Here is a 19,095-nt window from a genome sequence, read left to right on the forward strand (position 1 = left end):
TCTCACAAGCCCTAGTGAACCAATAACTCTTTCACACCTTAAACAAGTATTCAGTGACTTGAAGATAAATCAGAACTGCATGCATTATATACCTCTCCTGCCCTCTCCCATAACCTTCGAATCAGAAAGGGAAGGAAATTATAGCTAGGAGGTATTTCCATTTGCCAAGCCCCAAACATTAGCAAGACAGAGTCACTGAGGACATTTTGTGAAATACCAAATACCATTTGTTCTCTCAGCATCCGGAGAAGGGATTACTTGAAAACACCCCAGGCATGGAACGATAAAGAAGTCTCCACAATTCGATTATGCTGCATCCATCTCTCAGGCACCATTCACATCTAGGAGAACAGAGATGGGTACCCAATAAAGAGAGAGGGGCACAGACTCCCCCCAGTATATTCTTTGCCTGAGCATGCAGATCTGTCTGGGTGCAGAGGTCTGAAGGGTAATGAGAAGGCCATCTTTGTACACTCTGCTGGGTAAATAACAAGCAACTGATCGACAAATTCAATCTACCATCTTGTAGCAGAAAGCCAAGATTCCCACCATTTCCAAGGTGAAAGGACTCCAACTAGAAAAATCCCATAATAGGTCTTCCTATGTTTGACACAAAGTGAGTGTGATAGGCAGAAAAAAATTCATGACCAGTGCTTTCATTTAGGACATTCTAGTTGATAAACTTAAGAACTGCTTAATTCCCAATCTCTCCCCTCCTATGGCTTCAGTCATGAGTAACAGAGATTTTGCTAATTAGAAACGAGAACACACATTTGTACTGTCTACTATAAATGGTGGGGTTAAAACTACCCTCCCTGAGCTGAGAATACTTAGTAATATCCTAGATGAGAAACACGAATTAGAAAAATCTTAAAAACATGCACATCCACATGAAAGTTGCTTCTCAAGATTATCATCTTGGGAAGCAACTCATTTATTTACCTTCAGAGAAAGTTCATAAGTCATATTTGAAATCCAGTCCTATCACTGACTCCTTGTTTTTGACCCAAAGCAGCAATCCCCATCTTGACTGTTTTCAAAGATCACCCTGACAGAATGAATATTACTGCACCGGTAATAATCCACTCAGTATGCTAATAGCTCTGAAGACAATCCCCAGTGAAAAACTCTGTAACCGTACTGAAAAATAGCACCCTTATTAGCAGGAGTCCAGACCCCAAAGGTGAATGCTTTTAAGAGTACAACACTTATTTGACCATAGAGCCCTGGTACACTTGCTTACAACTCAGACACAAGACTTCAGAGTCCTCCCTCTTGGAACTGTTGAGCAGAAAGGAACAATTTGATTTAAACCACAAAGTCAGGATAAAGCCATGTCCAGCCTGTATAGAAGGGGCCTTTGGCTTGAAATGTTGCTGCCACTTATACCACTTTTCAAGAGCTTTTTTGAAAAGATGAAAATTATCTTGGCATCATGTGTCATAGGCACTGGAAACAGTTAAATATCATCTAAAACATTGAAAGATGTTTGCTGATTTGGCCATCAGTGTCCACTGGTGTGCTTGGGTTCTGGAAGCTTCAGTGGGGACAGAGAGGTCATGAGTGTGGTGTAGAGTTGTTGATCGGAGCAATGGAGCCCGAAACAGGACCGAGGATGTCAGGAAGGCTCCCACAAAGTAGGGCTAAGGGGGTGACCAAAGAGATCTATTTCCTGTTGTAAATAGCTTATTTTGGTTAGTTCCATAATGTTCACCCTCAGGAAGGTCACCCATCACACAGATATTTTTTGATTCTTTTCTTTAACAACTCTGTAGGTTAGAGATTTAAGACTTTCTTTATCCCCAAAGGACTTCATCACCCTGTAGATTATGTAAATATGGCTCAGTATTACAGGAAATATTCTTTTTGAGAATTTCACAATGGTCGATAAGTGGTCATTCATTTCCCAACAAATCCTACCTGTAAGCTGTATAGCCAGTGGCTAAAAGCACAACCTTCAAAACAGATTGTCAGAATCCTGGCTCTGCTACTTCTTATCTGTGTGACTTTGGAAAAGTTACTTAACCTCTCTATGCTTCAATTGCTTCCCCTGTAAGATGAGAACGATGGCATTTCCTTCATATGGGTGCAATGAGATACCATAAGGAAGAGAGCCAGAAGTCATGCCGGTTACAGGGCAAATGATAAACACTACCTCTTATTAATGTCTCATTATTTACTATTTCCATTTTTATAATCAGAGGTCTGGGCTTAGGGAGGGTAAATCACTACCCACTCACCATACTGCTGGACAGTAAAAGAATGAAGGATAGTTTCCTTTTATTCCTCCAAAACTGTTTATGTTAGAATTTGAGACTTATTACAGTGCATCTCCTACGTAAGAGTAATACTTGTTAAAAATATTCTGATATCATATATGGTTCTTTCTATGATAATCATAATAATCGCCAACTTTATTCTAAACTCTGGGTGCAAAATTATCTCATTTTTAAGAGATTTACTTATTTATTTTAGAGAGAGAGAGCATTTGGGGGCAGGGGAGGGCAAAGGGAGAGGGAGAGGGAGAATCTTAAGCAGGCTCCCTGATGAGCGTAGATCCCGACACGGGCTCGATCCCACAACCCTGAGATCATGACCTGAGCTGAAATCAAGAGTTGGACGCTTAACCAACTGAACCACCCTGGTGCCCCTTAATTTTATTCTAAAAAATATCTAGGATATATTATTATCACCCCTGTTTACAGGTGAGAAAACACAGGCTTAGTGAGGTCCAGTGATTTGCTTGAGGTGACACAGCTAGTGAATGTCAGAGTAAGACTTTGAGCCTAGATTCATCCAAACCAAAATGGCTACCCGTGCCATTAGGAAGTAGTTCCACAATACCGTTTGTTTATCAATGAGCCCCAAATTACCTGTTAAAAAGAAACACTGTAAAATACACACAGGACCCTACTCAAGTCCATTCTTCATCAACTACAATTAAAGAAAAAAAAAAACCCACACTTTTTTTTTTTTTTTCAAACCCCCACACTTCTGAAGCGGACAAGAGCTCAGAGCTTCACTCGGTGCAGAGCTCTTGAATCCTGGTTGAGTGCAGTTTTCTCCTGGCACACATCTAGGGCAAAGGTTAGCTTGGCCACCGTCTGTGGTGCTTATGGCATTCTTTCTGGGCAGTGGCCATGAAAACTACTCTAGGAATGTGATTGGAATTAGGCTCAGTGCCGTCATAATACCCTGGCATATTGTTCTGACATGTAACGTGTTGTCTTTGTGCTTGGCCACTAACAGAGACCCACCAAATTACACGCACGAAGCAACAGTCAGACTTTCTTCCTTCCAGGAAGAGTTTCCGCTCTCAAATTCCCTGAGGATCGGAGCTTCCTCACCAGTGTGTGCTCCGGAGGCATAGAGCTACCTCTTCATACTATTCACTTCTGGGGCAGAATAAGACTCCTGCTTCATGTTAATCACAGGATATAAGGTAACCACAGATACTTTTTTTCTGTTTGTAGTGATGATGATTTCATCCTTTAACACTTAACGCAGGCATTACTTTCTCCAAAAGACTTCCCTGATTTCCCCTTGCAGGGTAAGACACCCAACCTCTGTGCTCTCATGTTATTAGCCCTTCCACTTAGTATTCAAATGAGAGTTTTAAAGCCTGTCTCTCTCTCCAGACTGTGCCAGCAAACAGGCGCCATGTCTTATTTAAGGCACCTGCAGGGAGTCACAGCAGGATCTAGTAGGATGCGTTGGGCATTCAGACATTTCAACTGGTTGGTGTGGATGTAGAAGGTCATTAAATACTCTTAATATCATGTCTGGACTTATTTCAGTTTTCAGCATCATCACAACATCTTGCACGTGGTAGGTACTCAGGACGCGCATGTGGACTTAATGACCGACTTATTGACTGGAGGAATAAACACCAGGTGTATCCGAATCTTACTGCCAACTGGACATGTCACTAAAGGTCATGAATTATAATGCAACATTCTTAATAATCAAGAGCCTTTGACCACTGCAGATCCCAGTGACAGGAATGATCTATAAGGAAATACTAGCTCTTGCCTCCAGATGCCCCGTGTGAGCTGGGCTTCATGAGGCCTTCGTGGGAACCCGACAGGCCCACTACTATCTTTGTGGTCTTGATTCCACCCCAACACAAATGTTGCAAACAGAGCCCAACGACCAGGCTAAGTGGTCTCCGGGTCCTCTGCATTTGGGGTAGCAAACTTATGGTCTTACCTGTCGGTGCTGTTGGGAGACTTGATATCCCAGGCCTGTGATGGGCTGGTTCTGCATTTTCTGAAGCAGGATCTTCTGCTGGAGCGGCAAGGGGGACCTCAGCAAAGGCTGGCTTGACAGGGGCTGGGCGGGCTGGGACGGTGGTGGCGGCGGCGGTGGCTGAGCTGAAATGGAGCTCTGGGGCTGCTGGGGCTGCTGCGGCTGCTGCGGCTGCTGCGGCTGCTGGGGCTGCTGCTGGGTGTAGTGTAGGAGAGAAGGCTTACTCTGGGAAGGCAAAACAGAAGGCATCTGCTGGCTTGCTTGATCAGAGTTAAAATGGAACAAAGGCTTAGTGTTGCCATGACGGGGCTCCATGGCTGTGTGCGGGGTGTTCATAAAACTTCGACTGAGATCCTGAGGCTTCTGTTGCATGAGCACGTCGAGGTGCCCTCCCTGCGCCGCCGGGCTGGCCTTGTACATGTAATTAGCCATCACCTTCGACTGGCTGCCACCGCCCGCTACCCCCGGCATGGGGGAGCTCTGCGGGCTGAATGGCTGCTGACCGAAAGAAGGGCTGGGGATTTTCTCCTGCCCGAATGGGCCTGGCGATGGCCCCGTGGAGGAGGGCAAGGCCGGCCAGGTGGTAGGCTGGTGCTGCTGCTGGTGCTGCTGCATCCGAACATGCTGCTGCCGGTTGGCCGCGATCTGTTTGAGCTGCTGGGCGTGGGAGACTTCCTGCCAGCTCGGCAGGGCCCGGCTTGCTCCCGATGTCTGAGGCTGAGCCTGGCTCTGAGGGACAGAAGGGACTGGGGAGGAAGCGGAGAGGGCGGAGTTGGCCATGGAGAATGCCGGGCCAGCAGAGGGGGGCCTCAACTGAGGCGAGCCGGAGGGGCCCTGGGTTAGGCCTGGGGAGTATTCACTCTTGATCACTGGCTTCTCCATGGGCAGGGAGGGCCTGGGAGTGCTCCTCTGGCTCTGCTGACCCAAGTCGATGTTAAATGGGTCATCTTGCTTGATGGTGGCATTGATCATGTTCTCCAGCTCCAGGTCACTCATGGGAGGCACAGAAATGTTGGTCAGCTCATTGAACAGCTCCTGCAGCTCTGGGTCCATCAGCTGCTCTACAGGGTCCTCGCCGAACCTACTGGAAAACATACTCTCCTGGCTCATCTGGCCGTCCATGTGCTTACTGCAAGACAGAGTCTCTCCGGGTTCCTTCTTCACTTCCTTCAAGCCCATGTTAAAGATACCATTTCCAGGAGGATGTGCGTGGGGTGGCAGAGTGTTCGTCTTCCGCAGGGGTGCTTGGCTCATGGGCAAGGTCCCTGACATCATCTGATTTTGTCCATTATTTACTTGGAGGCCCCCTTGTCCTGCAGAGAGGTTCTCCCCAACACGGATTCTCTTGATATCAAGGAATGAGTTGTCGACAAAGCCATTGGGCCTCTTGCTGTTCGCAGGAGATAGGTTAACCACCTGTTTTCTTTTCAAGGAACCCTGGAGCTGAAAAGAGAGGGAAAGTAAAAAAGAAAAATATGAGATATTAATCCAGATACGCTTTTAGTCAAAAGAGACATAATATTCAAAAATTTTTTCCATTTACACACAGGATGAATTCAAACAGAAAAAGGTACAGATGAAGCACAGTCTGGAATATAATGAAACTCACCAAACAGAATAAACTGTTTCTGGAGGGAGCAGGTCGATTAGTGATTAGAGATCACATTGGTTCCCGTGATCGGTACATAGGTCAAAGGATGGAAACTACTTCATGTATCACCAGGAGTCATTGATAATACCTACAATTCGTCACCAAATGTGGTTTTCTGGAGCAGGCCAAAATATTCCACACACATGCACACACGACCCCACACAGCAACACAACTGGAGTGAGCACAACTTTGACCAAGATGGGAAATGCTGAAGAGTCTAAAGGTGGGACACAATTTCCACAATGTCTCTTTTTCACAGATTCATCTGCGAAACCCTTCATCACTATTATCCTCTAAGTAAGTAATCCGAATAGCTGTTGTATCCAAGGAGATAGCGTATCTGTCGTTCTACTATTTTTCTTGCTGTAATTCCGTGCCTTTGCATCCAAGCCCAGGCAGCAACATCGTGTGGGTGAGATTATCCTTTATCAAATGAGACACTCTAAGCACAGATGTTCCTGGGGATTCATTTCTTATGTTGCCTGTCTCGAAAACTTATAACCAAAACCAAGGTGCAGAGAACTGGTACTGTGCATTGTTAAGAACTCAGGCTCTGGAGCTGGCTAAGCTGAGCTCAAATTCCTATTTTATCACTGAGTGCTGAGTGACCTTGCCACTCTATGTATCGGAGCCTCAATTTCCTTATCTGGAAAATGGGGGCGATAGCACTGAATTCTTAAGAAGAAATGAGACCATGCATGTAGAAGTTTAGCACAGTGCTTGCTATCGTCAGAACTCAATAAATTCTAGTTTATTTTTTAAAAAATGACTTACTACATTCTCAAAGAGGAAAGCCTCTCCAAACCGCACCAGTCACAACCAAATGCTAAAGCCTTCATTCACTAACTCAGGGATTAGATTGTATTACATGGACTTTAGATATTATGGGGAAAGAAATTAAGGACCATATAGTCACACCAATAAATTAAAGAGAAACAAAACATTCACCATTGATCTTGAGATCCTTGTTGGTTTGCCTCTTAAGTGAGAGACTGCATCTATCCAAGTGTGGCTTTCCCAGTGCAGCTGACCCACTTAAATTATTTAATGTTTGCTCAGGATAATTGTCAAATATCTGAGGCAGGATACTTCCCAGATACAAAATGCTACCACTTTTCTTTTTCTTCCTTTTCACTTACTACCTCCTGAAGATTTCTAGGTAACCTAATTAGAAAATGAAACTAACATAACTGAGCATCTATTATGTGCCAAGTATTTTAAATATGGTTATTTTATTTTATTTTTCTTAGTCTTCACAGCAACCCCATTAGAGATGTATTGTTTTATAGCTATTATTTTATAGATAAGGAGACCAAAGCTCAGAGAGGCTAAGTAACTTGCACAGGGTCACACAGCTAGTAAGCAGCAGACCTGGGCTTTAACTCAAGGTCTGTGTAATTCTACAGCCTGTGGCATTTCCACTATATTATGCTGCAATCAGCTTGTTTAGGGCTAGGGTCTGCCCAGTGTGCAGGGGCCAAGGGCAGAGAGTAGACAAACACCGTGAACTCTGGTGAAATGAGAGGAGTCTGGGAATGGCCAGGATGCAGTTTAGGGCCAAATGTGAACAGCATACTTCTTGTCATGTAGTCCATCAATCCCTATTTCAATAATCCCTTTTCTGTGGTTTTGCTCACTCATGAGTCGTATAAGTTAGGGTGGACGTCCCATGCTCTTCGAACCAGTTTTTACCTTTTCCCATTGCTGACTGGTAGTCAGAGAAAGGAATCTGACCTACACTGAGCCAATCAGTTCCTGCCATAGGAATTGTGGAATTGGAGAAAGTGAGATCAGGCTTTCTTTGGATGACTGCATTGTCATTTACAAAACCTGCGTGCTGTTGTTCCAACATGTCAACCAAAGCCTCAGAGGAGGTGAGTCTGTAAAAAGAGAGAAGACTAACACAGAGAAGGGAGACACAAGTTTTGGCAAAATTTGAGGGCTGCGTTTCAATCTCAGATCAGTCTGCCTCTCGCCTTGTTTTCCTTGATACACTGTGTAATCTTTAGAATAAATGCCCCTTTTTGCTTGAGCTAGTATGAGTTGGGCTTCTGTTATTTTCAGTCAAGAGGCCTAAGCAAGTCCCATGACATTTCACATTGGGTGATGAACAATCTGCAGCAAGGCACAGGTATACTTTGCCTTTAGGTGTGAAGCTCCCCACTGCACGATCTCTGCTGTCTCTGCATGTCTGCTAACTGCTGAGCTCGCTACTCCATCCCAGAACACCGTCAGCCTTCAGCACATTCAGCAGAAACTCAAAGTGGCCCCCATCTGGCCTCAGGGGTCAGGAAGAACACAGACCAGAGAGGCTCATCCATGTTACCTCAAGAGGGGCCACAATTTTTTTCCCAGCATAAGTTACATTTTGAAAGTTTTTTCACAATTCATAAAGAACAAAGGAATACATTCTTTTTCCAGGTTTGGGTGATTGCCTTTGATCTACTTTCCACTGCTTTCAAAGAACCTGTTCTGCCAGATTCTCCCATTGCTCAGGCCACTCCCTGGGCAGTGCCCTGCAGAGTCTGGGAAGCAGCACCAGCACTTTCTCTAAGCCATCAGGACTGGAGGGGCTGTGACAGAATCAGTGGTGGTGGCAATAATAGTAGTAGTAGTAGTAGTAATAGCACAGTCATTCATTGAGGGTTTGTGTGGTAGGCATCATGGTAAGGTCTTCGCATGGATAGTCTCATTTAATTCTCACAATAACTAAGAATTCTCACAACACCTCCATGAGGCTGATATTATTTCTACCCCCCCCCCCCCAATTTACAGAAGAGAAAATAAAGGTTTGGAGACTGAGACTTCAAGGTCATGCAAATAATAAGCAATAAAGCCAGGGGTGTCCGATTCTTGGTTTCAGCTCAGGTCACTATCTCAGGGTCCTGGGATCGAGCACCGTGTCGGGCTCTGTGCTCTGCAGGGAATTTGCTTGGGATTCTCAGATTCTCCTTCCCCTGCCCCCGCCACTTGTGTGCTCTCTCTCTCTTAAAAAAAAAAAAAAAAAAGCAATAAAGCCAGAAATCAAAGCGAGCTTTTGCACTGCAGAGCCTATGCTGTGCAGTAAATGGTACCCTTTATAAACAGCGTCATCTCTTAGAACATTTTCCTGCCCAAACCTAGGAAATAACAAGCAGAGAGGGAATAAGACTTGCTTCTTAGGTATATGTGTGGGGTCACCACCAGCACAGCTGGAGGGATGACTTTAGATGGGGAGCAGAAGTCCTCCTGAAGTGATGTTGGATAAAAGGGATTCCATTAGGACTCCATCAGGCATGACACTTTACCAAGAGAATTCTGGGGACAGTCTGTGTCCTGCCTCATAGAACTTCCTAATCAAAAGTTATGTTACCAGGACCCATCAAATGCCCAGCCGCAGTAGATATCAAGCTACTGGAACAAGACGATCAACAATTCTCCAAGTTCAACCTTGACTTTGAAGTGTACCTTTTGCTGGACTAAAGTTTCTCCATCACATATATGGCTGTAAATTAGGGTAGAGAGCCTCTAAAGGTTCTGTAACATAATGCAAACATTCTAGAATGAATACAGGAGGAACACAGTCACTAATACCTCAGTGAAAAAAGTTCATCAGAGAATTCAATGCCATTTTATAGGCCAAGAATAGTCCCAACAAATGAGACTCAGTCAGAGGAATGAAGACCTGGGTTTAAACTGAGAAGGAGAGGCAGGACGAGGGGAGTGAGCAATTCTACACTCAGACCCTTCGAGTGGCTGGGGTAGCCGGGATCGGGGAAGCTAGAAGTATATATCCTGAGTGCCAGAGAGGCCAGCAACTTCCAGAGAGCAGTCAATAATATTGAAACAGGAGAGGGAAGAATCTCCCAAACAAATCTCCCACCCACAGCTGCCTTACCCATTAGGCACTGTGAGGCTCAGTATCCAGGGCCCATGGTAGACGTAGGGGCCCCAAAAATGCTTGAATTTCTCTTAAAACAGAAGAGAAATGGAACTTTTCATATGAAGAAATGTTTCTGTACAGAACAGTAATATATTTATCCTTATGTCAACATGGTGATAAAATATAATTTTTTAAATTGTGCAAGGAAGAAGGGGCCCCCTCAGAAGAGCACCTGAGGCCCACCTTAAGCTCTCACCTAATAACCACTGTGTACTAATGCTTATTTTAAGACAGATACTCTTAAAATAAGAGTTGTGTGGAATCTTGTTTAATCTTTCCATGGCTCTCTGAATGTGTATTCCTATCCTCATTTAATAAGTGAAGAAATCATGGCTCCTGACATGAAGATTACATAGTGAATGATACGGAGGCAGGATGCCCCCCCCCCCCGCCCTGTTCTGTCTGGCCTCAAAGTCTCCTCCTTCTTCATCACCAACCACACTGCTTGCTTTCCCTTCAGCCTTCAGCTCGCCACAGGATCACACTGTTCTGGACACGGCGGACGCAGAGAACCAAGACCAAAGGATAACAGAACGGGGGCACCTGGGTGGCACAGCGGGTAGCGTCTGCCTTCGGCTCAGGGCGTGATCCCGGCGTTCTGGGATCGAGCCCCACATCAGGCTCCTCCGCTATGAGCCTGCTTCTTCCTCTCCCACTCCCCCTGCTTGTGTTCCCTCTCTCGCTGGCTGTCTCTATCTCTGTCGAATAAATAAATAAAATCTTAAAAAAAAAAAAAAGGATAACAGAACAAAGATGTATCGCACACACAGGGCAGGGGTAAGGGCATTCGGGACACACAGGGACGATGGCAGGGAGAAGCTGGTGACATCACTGGTTAGAGGTTGATGGTGAAAGCTCGGGACATCACCCTCGAGGCTCCAACAGAAGAAAAGGACGAGACAAAGGGTCACTTGGTCAGTCAGAAAGATTTAGTAAGCACCCAGAGAGAGTTCTGAAGCAGACCCTATCAAATCATCCTGGCCTTAGGGAAATGTGCAGATGATAAAGCCAGTGGCAGGAAGTTAAGGCCTCACATGAGCACCACGTTAATACTTACACTTTTCCTGTCACCTAGATGGGCTGGGAAGCAGTTTTCCTTGCGTACAATAAATCTGCACCCAAACGGTTATGTTTAATTTGTGAGATTATGCACATAATATCACCCTTTCACTGGCTAGCCAAGGAAAGGGCTTCTTTTGGGAGTGACTTCAACACAGCAAGTCTGGTCTGGTTTGCATACTACACAGAAATCACTGTACTTTGCTGAGCTCCAGCAGACTGTTTCTTTTCACTCTCGTCCTTGCTCTCATTCTATGTGAACACCTCGATGCTATTTGAGGCCTGTGGTCTCTGCTGGGGGAAGGCTAAGGCCTGCTCAGGGCCGGGTCCAGACAGAGTGACCTGCCTGGCCCAAGGGCTGGGGATGGAGGTGTTGGGACAATGCCTATGGCCGAGAAAAATCCAGCACACAGTGGAATCAAGGGCCGGGGTCCCTCAGTAACTCTTCTTTTGAACAGCTGTACTTTGCTCTTCCAAAGGACTCAAAACATAAACTTCCTGGACAGATTTAAAAATGCCATTATTGCGCAATCCTCTGGTTTCTGTTTCTTGCCCTGCTCCCTATCCCTTTCCACAAAATAAATGCATTCTTTGTCTCCTGGGCTGCCCTAGAAACAGGGAATATGCCACACAAAGGTAACAATTCAGTCCATAGGTCACATTTTTCCCCCAAGTAGATTTCTGTCTTTCTCTTGTGCATAAGCACAAGAAGCAGATTTACCACCGCTGAGATACTCCAGCGAATGAATATCTTGGTCTCACCATCTGTAAACTTTCCTCAGGCCATTTTACTCATGGCTGAGTACTGATAGGGTGGGGAAAGACCAACCCTCTAAATAACTTATGATTCTTGAGTTGATTCCTGACGTAAAAAAGTCTGGGATCCTGGAATAGTAGATTCAGAGCTCAGCCCAGGACCAGGAGGTGAGTTAACTCCTCCCTGAATCTCTTGCCCCCAACAAACTAGATGGGATTTTAAGTCTTTTGCTAAAGGCACCTGAATGCTCCCCCTTCTTATTTGGCCCTTGCAGAGTTCTGAGCTACCTGGTATCGTGAGGTATTGTTTTCTGCCCCTAAAGTATTAGGTTTGCCCAACCAGAGTTTAAGCTGAGGGTGGGTACCTTGCGTTATGCTTGACTGGGTTCCCCTCGGTACCCACCACAATGCTGAGCATATTATAGGTGTTCAAAGTTTAGTTTGTGGGTTGATCTGGGAGTTTGAGAAGCTGGATCCTTCTAACTATTGAGCAGTAAAACACTGGTGTAAGAAGAAGGCTGTGGCTGTGGGAACGTGTTCATTTCCAAGTCCCAAGCAATTTAATGGTTCTACTAGAGTTTGGCTTGAGTGCTCATGTTCTTCTGAACCCTGAAGTCAGAGGAATGTGAAGCCCCGAGAACTGGAACCACATTGTAATCCGCGTGAACCCAAGGGAAGGGGCGCGTGAGGCTTTGTGACAGACTCTAGTCTGCGTTGAGCCTCCGAAGGGATTCCGAAGTTGGGGTGCAATGCTTAGCCCCAGCTCGACTCCATGCCCTATACCAGTAAATGCATGGGAGCTGAAAGAAAGTCAGGGCATATATCCTGTATGCTTTTCAGAAACTTCCACTTCTACTTTTTAAAGAAAAAGTAGGAACTTTTTTTTTTCTTTTTTGGTGAAAGGGATCAGGGAAGGCCTGTTAGATCTATTTGGGAAACTGGTTCCATAACTTTGTTCTAAAGTTGTGACTACTTGAGTGAAGAAAATAGCTATTCTTCATGAAATCCAAAATAAAGTATTATATGGAAGCAAGAACGCTGCCAATTTGGGGTCTTTGTAGAGAAAACAAGTCAACACACCGTCCTTCTAAAGACATTAACGCCAAATGCCCCATATTCAAAATTTCTTTAATGCCTCCCTGCCCCTTTCCCATCTTTGCTGGCTGGCTTGTGGAAGAGTAACTAGAAGGGCTGGAACGTGCCTCAGAAACCCTCCTCCCAAGCGCGGGAGAAGGGTGTTTCATGACAGCATTTTCTCAGTGCGGACAATGCCACCAGTTCTGCTTGGAGAATGGTGCAAGTTTACCCTCAACCTACAGAGCATTTGTGGAGAGAAGAGGAAAGAGAGGCAGACATCCTATTTTATGGAGGCAAATGGGAGGATGTGGGATTTTGAAAGGGCATGGAATTCACCCTTCGATGGACATGGGGCCCTCCTCCAGTTTATCGTATAAACTCGGACCAGTCACTCACCTCCCTACATAAAGCTCCATCTGGGCTCCCAGCTCAGAGCAGCACTCCATTACCCAGAGCTCTCTTTTAGTAGGAGAGGTAGAACTTGAACCCAAGTCTGTGTGATACTTCCCATTGTCGAGGAACCTCGACAAAGGCAAAATGAAGAGAACAAGAGGGGCTTTTCCTCATCTGTAAAATGGAACTTGCTTACTCATCCATTCAACAGGTATTTATTTGGCACCAAGTACATACTCTGAGACCGTCTATGTCATAGGGTTGCTGTGAGGACCAAGTGGTTAAAGCTTATCAAGAGACTGGAAAATTGGTCTTAGAACATGATGCTCAACAGATGTTAGAACCAATTAAAAAACAAAAAAAGAGGTTGCCAGTCTGCCTGGAAATAAAGCAAAAAGTGGTAATGCAGTGTGATGGTTGCTCAGTAGGGTGTGCACGGGATTCCAGTCACGGAGGGAGGAAAGGAATCCCTCTCCCTTCCCTCCCAATGAAGTGCCCCCGATATGTAAATAAATATGATGTTTTGTGATATTCAGATATTCTGCTAGTGACAGTGTAAACAAAACCTGTTGTTTAACAACAGGGACATGTTTAAATTAAATCAAAAAGTTCAAAGTAGAATGATTTTCCCACATTGTCTACTATTTTAATGTCATTCCAGATCTGCTCAGTGATAACCAGCGTGATTATCCTGCTGACGATACCCTTAGTCATCCAGACGAGTCGCTGCAATTGTCGTAACGCAGGGGCCCGCAGGGACCATCTTCCAGAGATCAGCTCTCTGGGTTTAGCAGAAAAATGAACAGAATATTCTATAAAAGCCTGACAAACCCAACTGCTTTGTGCATGAAATACTTTATCCATGACTCACTTTTGCCCAAAACATATCGAAGTGAATCCAAAGTAAATGCTATGTATAAAATGTTGGCAATTCTCTTGAAATCTCGAAATGTCCTCCTCAGCAGAATGTACAGTGTAGCAAGCATCGTCAATCACGTGGCTTCTCTCTCCACTTTAGCTGGAGGGCCCAGTCTGGAAGCTTTAGTTCGAAGGGTTCCATCTCCTTGGTGAGGCCTTGCCCTCCTACTTTCCCTCCTGTTCTCCCTGCTTTCAGGATTTTAGTGCTCTCAGTATGATCTGTTTTTTGCAATTGACTCGTGAGTTTTTTCATTACAACATCATGCCAAGAAGTCAGTGGAAGACAGAATACTTGTGGGTGGCTCATCTACTCCCACTAGCCCAGGCCAGCCCCAGCCCAGGGAAGCACTCATGGACTGGCTGGTGATCTGACTTACTGGGTACTCAGTGGCCTGGGAACACGAGATGAGTCCGTTTATGGGGCATCTATGATTCTCTGCCATTGCCATGGAAACACCCTCTTTATACAGCCCAGGGCTGATTCTCAGCAACTCTCTGTCCCACTGTAGAGCTGAAAGATACTGGAGAGGTAAGAAGAGCATGGGTGCTTTAAGAGACTGCTTTTCTTTTCTTATGCTGGTGGGACTTGGACTCATTCCAAAACATTGGTCAATTTGAATATCAGGGGAACCCAGATGGCAGAGAGAGTGCCCTCATACCATTCCAGGGTTGTCTATTAATTATTTTGGGGTTTGAACAGGACTACTAAAGAGCTCTCACCTTTTGGTAAAATAACATAAAACACAGGCACCCCTAATTCCATAGCAGCATGTCCCCTTCATCTTCAGTGGCTTCTCTGACTTAAACAGGTATTAAAGGTCCTTATCCTTCCTGGCCTCTTTCTCTGGATCCTATTCTTCATCCTTCCTCAGGTCCCCCGCTGCTTCCAGCACAGCAGGCTCCCAAGCAGCGTTCAATCACATTCTGAGAATTTGACTCTGAATTTTGCCTCTCCCCACCCCAATCTGCTTTCCACATAGCAACAAAAGGGATCTCCTTTTCCTGCCCAAGCTTCGGCTATATAACTTATTATTATTATTATTTTTTAAATTTCTAAAACACAAAAGGTGCTTTCAGCTTCAGGTCTTTGCATATACTGTTCCCTTTCACTGGAATACTGCGCTTCCTTTGACTTGGTCCCCTCTTAGCAGACTTCGCTTTTTCTTTTCCTCTACATCTTACCTTAATGTGACCCTGGCTGCAATTTTCCCTGGCCACCCAGCTGAACTGTCTTCTCACTGTTGCCTTCCACGCCAAACTCTTGATTGTTTCAGTCCTCATTACGATTTCCAAATATTTTTATGAATTGGCTTCTGATTTTTAAGTCCACCTTCCATGTTACAAAATAAGCCCTAGAGAGGGAGGCTGGAGCTGTGTCTGTCTTCCTGACCACTGTAACTCATCCTTAGTGTAACCCAAAAAAATACGAGGTCAGAAAACAACAGCAAACATCTAGAAGGAAACACTTCAAGATGATGAAGTACCTTCTGATGGTAGGATAATGAAGGGTTTTTTCCCCCATTGTATTCATATGTCTGTATTTTCTTTCTTTCTTTCTTTCTTTCTTTCTTTCTTTCTTTCTTTCTTTCTTTCTTTCTTTCTTTTTTTTACATAGAACATATATCATCTACATAATTAAGATGGAAGTGAACATGTGATCCAGTACGTCTGTCCTTGCTCACCACCTTCCTCTGAGAATCTGACCCCCATCCCCTGGTAGAGGGTTTTTGATCCTGAGACATCCCATTTCCTCCAGCTTCAGGAGACTGAATCAAAATGGGCATTCGACTCAAGCTGAACCAATTCACTGCTTTCCTAGTAACTAGGGATTGAAACAAGACCCTCTTGGCAGTGTCCCTGCACCTGCAATGAGAGGTACGTGGGGATGCCGGTACTAGAGTCATTCTCAGCCACGCAGGGCCAGAGACTTAGAAAGCAAGTCCACAGAGATGCGAAGCCAGGAGGAGAACCCGCATTGCGAGACAGAGACAGACATTCCTGAAACTTTCCAATTCCTGGTTCTCCCAGTACTCTGGGAGACTCAATTATATTTCCTGTAATTCAGACACCCCGTACCTTCCAAGAAATCTCCTCCCTCTTTCTTTCTTTCCTTCTTTTTCTTTCTTTCTTTCTTTCTTTCTTTCTTTCTTTCTTTCCTTTCTTTCTCTTTCCCTTTCTCTCTTTCTTTCCTTTGCTTGAGATACTTCAAAACAGCTTCTGTTACTCGGAATGAATAATTCTCAACTGAAGCAAAGATGTAAGAAAGCCAGTCATTACATTCAACCTAAAGTTTTCATAAGGTAAATGCATAGTTTTCTTGCTTGATTAAAATCGAAAAGCCAAGCAGAGGCTAAATGCACACATTTCTTTTGGTTTCTCTTTCAACTTTCCTTGTGTGGCCATTCACCCAGCTCCTCCGCGGCCTTTCTGAAAGAGGAGCCTTGTGAATGGCGAGAGAGGCCACTGTTCTGTGACAGCAGCGTGCTAAGAGGATTTCCATTGTCTGCACATACCTCTACCCCACACACCCAGGGGAGGTCCAGAGATTACATGGCCCCCGGTTCTCCCCTCAAAGCATCAAAACATCCTGAAATGAAAACTTCCATCCGAATCATGTTTGGACACCCTGGGCCTGCAACGTGCTAACCAGTTGGGACACAATCACCTGGAGACAGAGGCAGGATGGGCAGACCTTTTAACAGGACCCCGCAATTTCGGGCCCAGCTTGAATTCTATTACAAAGGAATGTTAAGCAGCATTTAGAGGGAGTTTGGCAAAGTACCTGAAAGCGCCAAACAGCTCCTTTGATGTTCTTGGCATTGATGTCATCATTCTTTTGAAACTTTTGAAGAAATATTTTTCTTATAGCAACTGTATCTAGGTTCAATATAGAGTGTTGATGTGTGTTTTCTCTGGTCTAATGTTAGCCTGAGTGACTATGAACCATATAGACAGATACTCTCTTAGAGAGGACCTCGGCTTTCACTTCAGCCTGTGTTTATTTTCACATCAAAGACACATCTAAGGGGGAAATTGCTTAACTAGCTCTATGAAACATGAAGAGGTTTACAGAGATATTTGGTTATAATTGAAAAAACCAAAACCAAAACCTACACTCCCGGCAATTTAAGCCTTTCATGCCCGGAAATGAGAATTTATAATGGCAGATAGAAAAGTTCCTTTGCTCTCCATGAAGGTCTGAATGCAGACTTTTCCAGGTAGGAATTAACATCCCACTATTTGCCATACATTTATGGGAAATTATTCTCGATGATTTAAATGACATGCAACGGGGGACAATAAAGCCTTGATATTGTTTGCAGTTTAACTACTCTTTGAAGCAATGTCCTAGCTATCCAATGCCCTCACTTTGATCTAACTTGCTCAGCCCAGTAATTATATGACTGAGATGAATTCTCCACCTGACAGGTTCCAATTCTTCATGTGTGGCCATATTCTTTGAAGAAGGGAAAAAAAAAAAAAAGCAACACCACCTAGCTATACTGGAAAATAAAACCTTAAGCAAGTCAAAATTGTGCATCAAGGGTAATTCTCTGTGTCAAAGCAGTAGGCTGGATAGAAGGCCTTCTCCCATACGATGAGAACCACTGTCTTCCAGGACATGCCTCTGTTCTTCTTGAAATCTTTAACCAAGAATATGCTACAGTTCCTTTCCATGAATTCGTTTCATGATAAATCAACCTTCATCATCTTAAAAAAAAGTGAGAGCAGAATCACTAACCTGGGCCTCAGGTATCTGCTAACTGACTGCTACCAGATGGGACAGAACTGTCCACCCCATTATGAATGGCTGCAGGATAATCAGGCAAGGAAAAGAGCTCATTTTGCACCATTCCGCAAAGAAAACTGTTCACTGTGTTAAGTCTGCTGAAAACATAAAAGCACAGCCTTAACTCGGGAAGCTCCTAATCCTTAGAAATATTGCTGCTATTTATTCCATTTGCCTTTTAGACACAATATGGGACAGATTCAAACTAAGAAAGCTCACCAACAGCAACCATGGAAATTGCTCAGCAGGAGTGATACCCCTGGGACTTTAGCCCCCACCCTCAAACATACATTTCTTCCCTGTACCCGGCTCACAATTAATATCTTGTATCCACTAGTTAGATTTCGGTGATAAAATACTTCCTTGTCCATGACCCGTTCTCTGCGTCTGTCATGTCTCCCCATATGCCATTCCAACCTCATAATGGATTTTTCTCTTCCGCTGGTGTATTTGCTTCACTATTCTCAAATCCCAGCTCAAAACTCACTCCCTCTCAGAGCCTCATTGTGATCACTGGTCTATTGTTTGGTGCCCCAGTAGGCCACTCTATTCATGGTTTACTTTCCTTATGTATTTAATGCTTCGGCTTGTAACTGTTATGATACTTTTGCAGCCCCCCCAGCAAGATGGCGAACAATGTTATGTGTCTCCTAACGCCTTTGGAGGCAACATGTTGTTGTGGTCAAGAGTCTGAGCTTTGGTGTCAGAGACTCAGATGTAAGTCCTGGCACTGTCCTCCATGAGACAGGAGGCTCTGGGTAGTTTACCTCATGTTCCCAGCCTCAGTTTCCTTCTCTGTATAATAGAGATAATAGTTCAGTTCAGTTGTAGTGAGTCTCAAATGAGACAATGTCTATAAAGCCTGGACCCAAAATGCAGCAAATAATGGCTTCATAAATACTAGCCTTTTTTTTTTTTTTTTTTTTTTTTTAGTTTTCAGGGTCCTTTCACAAGACTTAGATGAGAGTTTAGCATACAGCAGGCAAGGAAAGGATCAAAGAGCATTCACTGAGCGACTGCTCCATAGGAAGCACTTTACAGACACTACCCCTTGGTAGTCCCGGCTGACCATGGGCGAGTCACCTAACTTCTGTGCTTTCATTTTCTCATCTGCAAAACAGATATTACAACTGTACTGATACCATAAAGTGGATGCCCAGATTCAATGAATACATGTAGAGTGCTTAAACCAGTCCCAACACATAGAAAGTGCCCCATAATACCAGCTTTTATTATTATTGCTATTAAATTCTTACAACAACCTTGAGAGAAGATATCAA

General features: G+C 44.4%; 1 protein-coding gene across 2 annotated transcripts in view; it reads right to left on the reverse strand.

Moving 5' to 3' along the window:
* MAML2 (mastermind like transcriptional coactivator 2) overlaps nt 1-19,095 on the reverse strand; it is a 331,519-nt gene that overhangs the window by 100,031 nt on the left and 212,393 nt on the right. For both annotated transcript variants that reach the window (XM_026505295.4, XM_057316695.1), the window contains exon 2: nt 4,210-5,691. In XM_026505295.4, coding sequence (XP_026361080.2) covers nt 4,210-5,691 — 1,482 coding nt within the window. The remainder of the gene's footprint in view (nt 1-4,209; nt 5,692-19,095) is intronic.

Source organism: Ursus arctos, unplaced genomic scaffold (genome assembly GCF_023065955.2).
Source record: "Ursus arctos isolate Adak ecotype North America unplaced genomic scaffold, UrsArc2.0 scaffold_22, whole genome shotgun sequence".
Taxonomy (NCBI): domain Eukaryota; kingdom Metazoa; phylum Chordata; class Mammalia; order Carnivora; family Ursidae; genus Ursus; species Ursus arctos.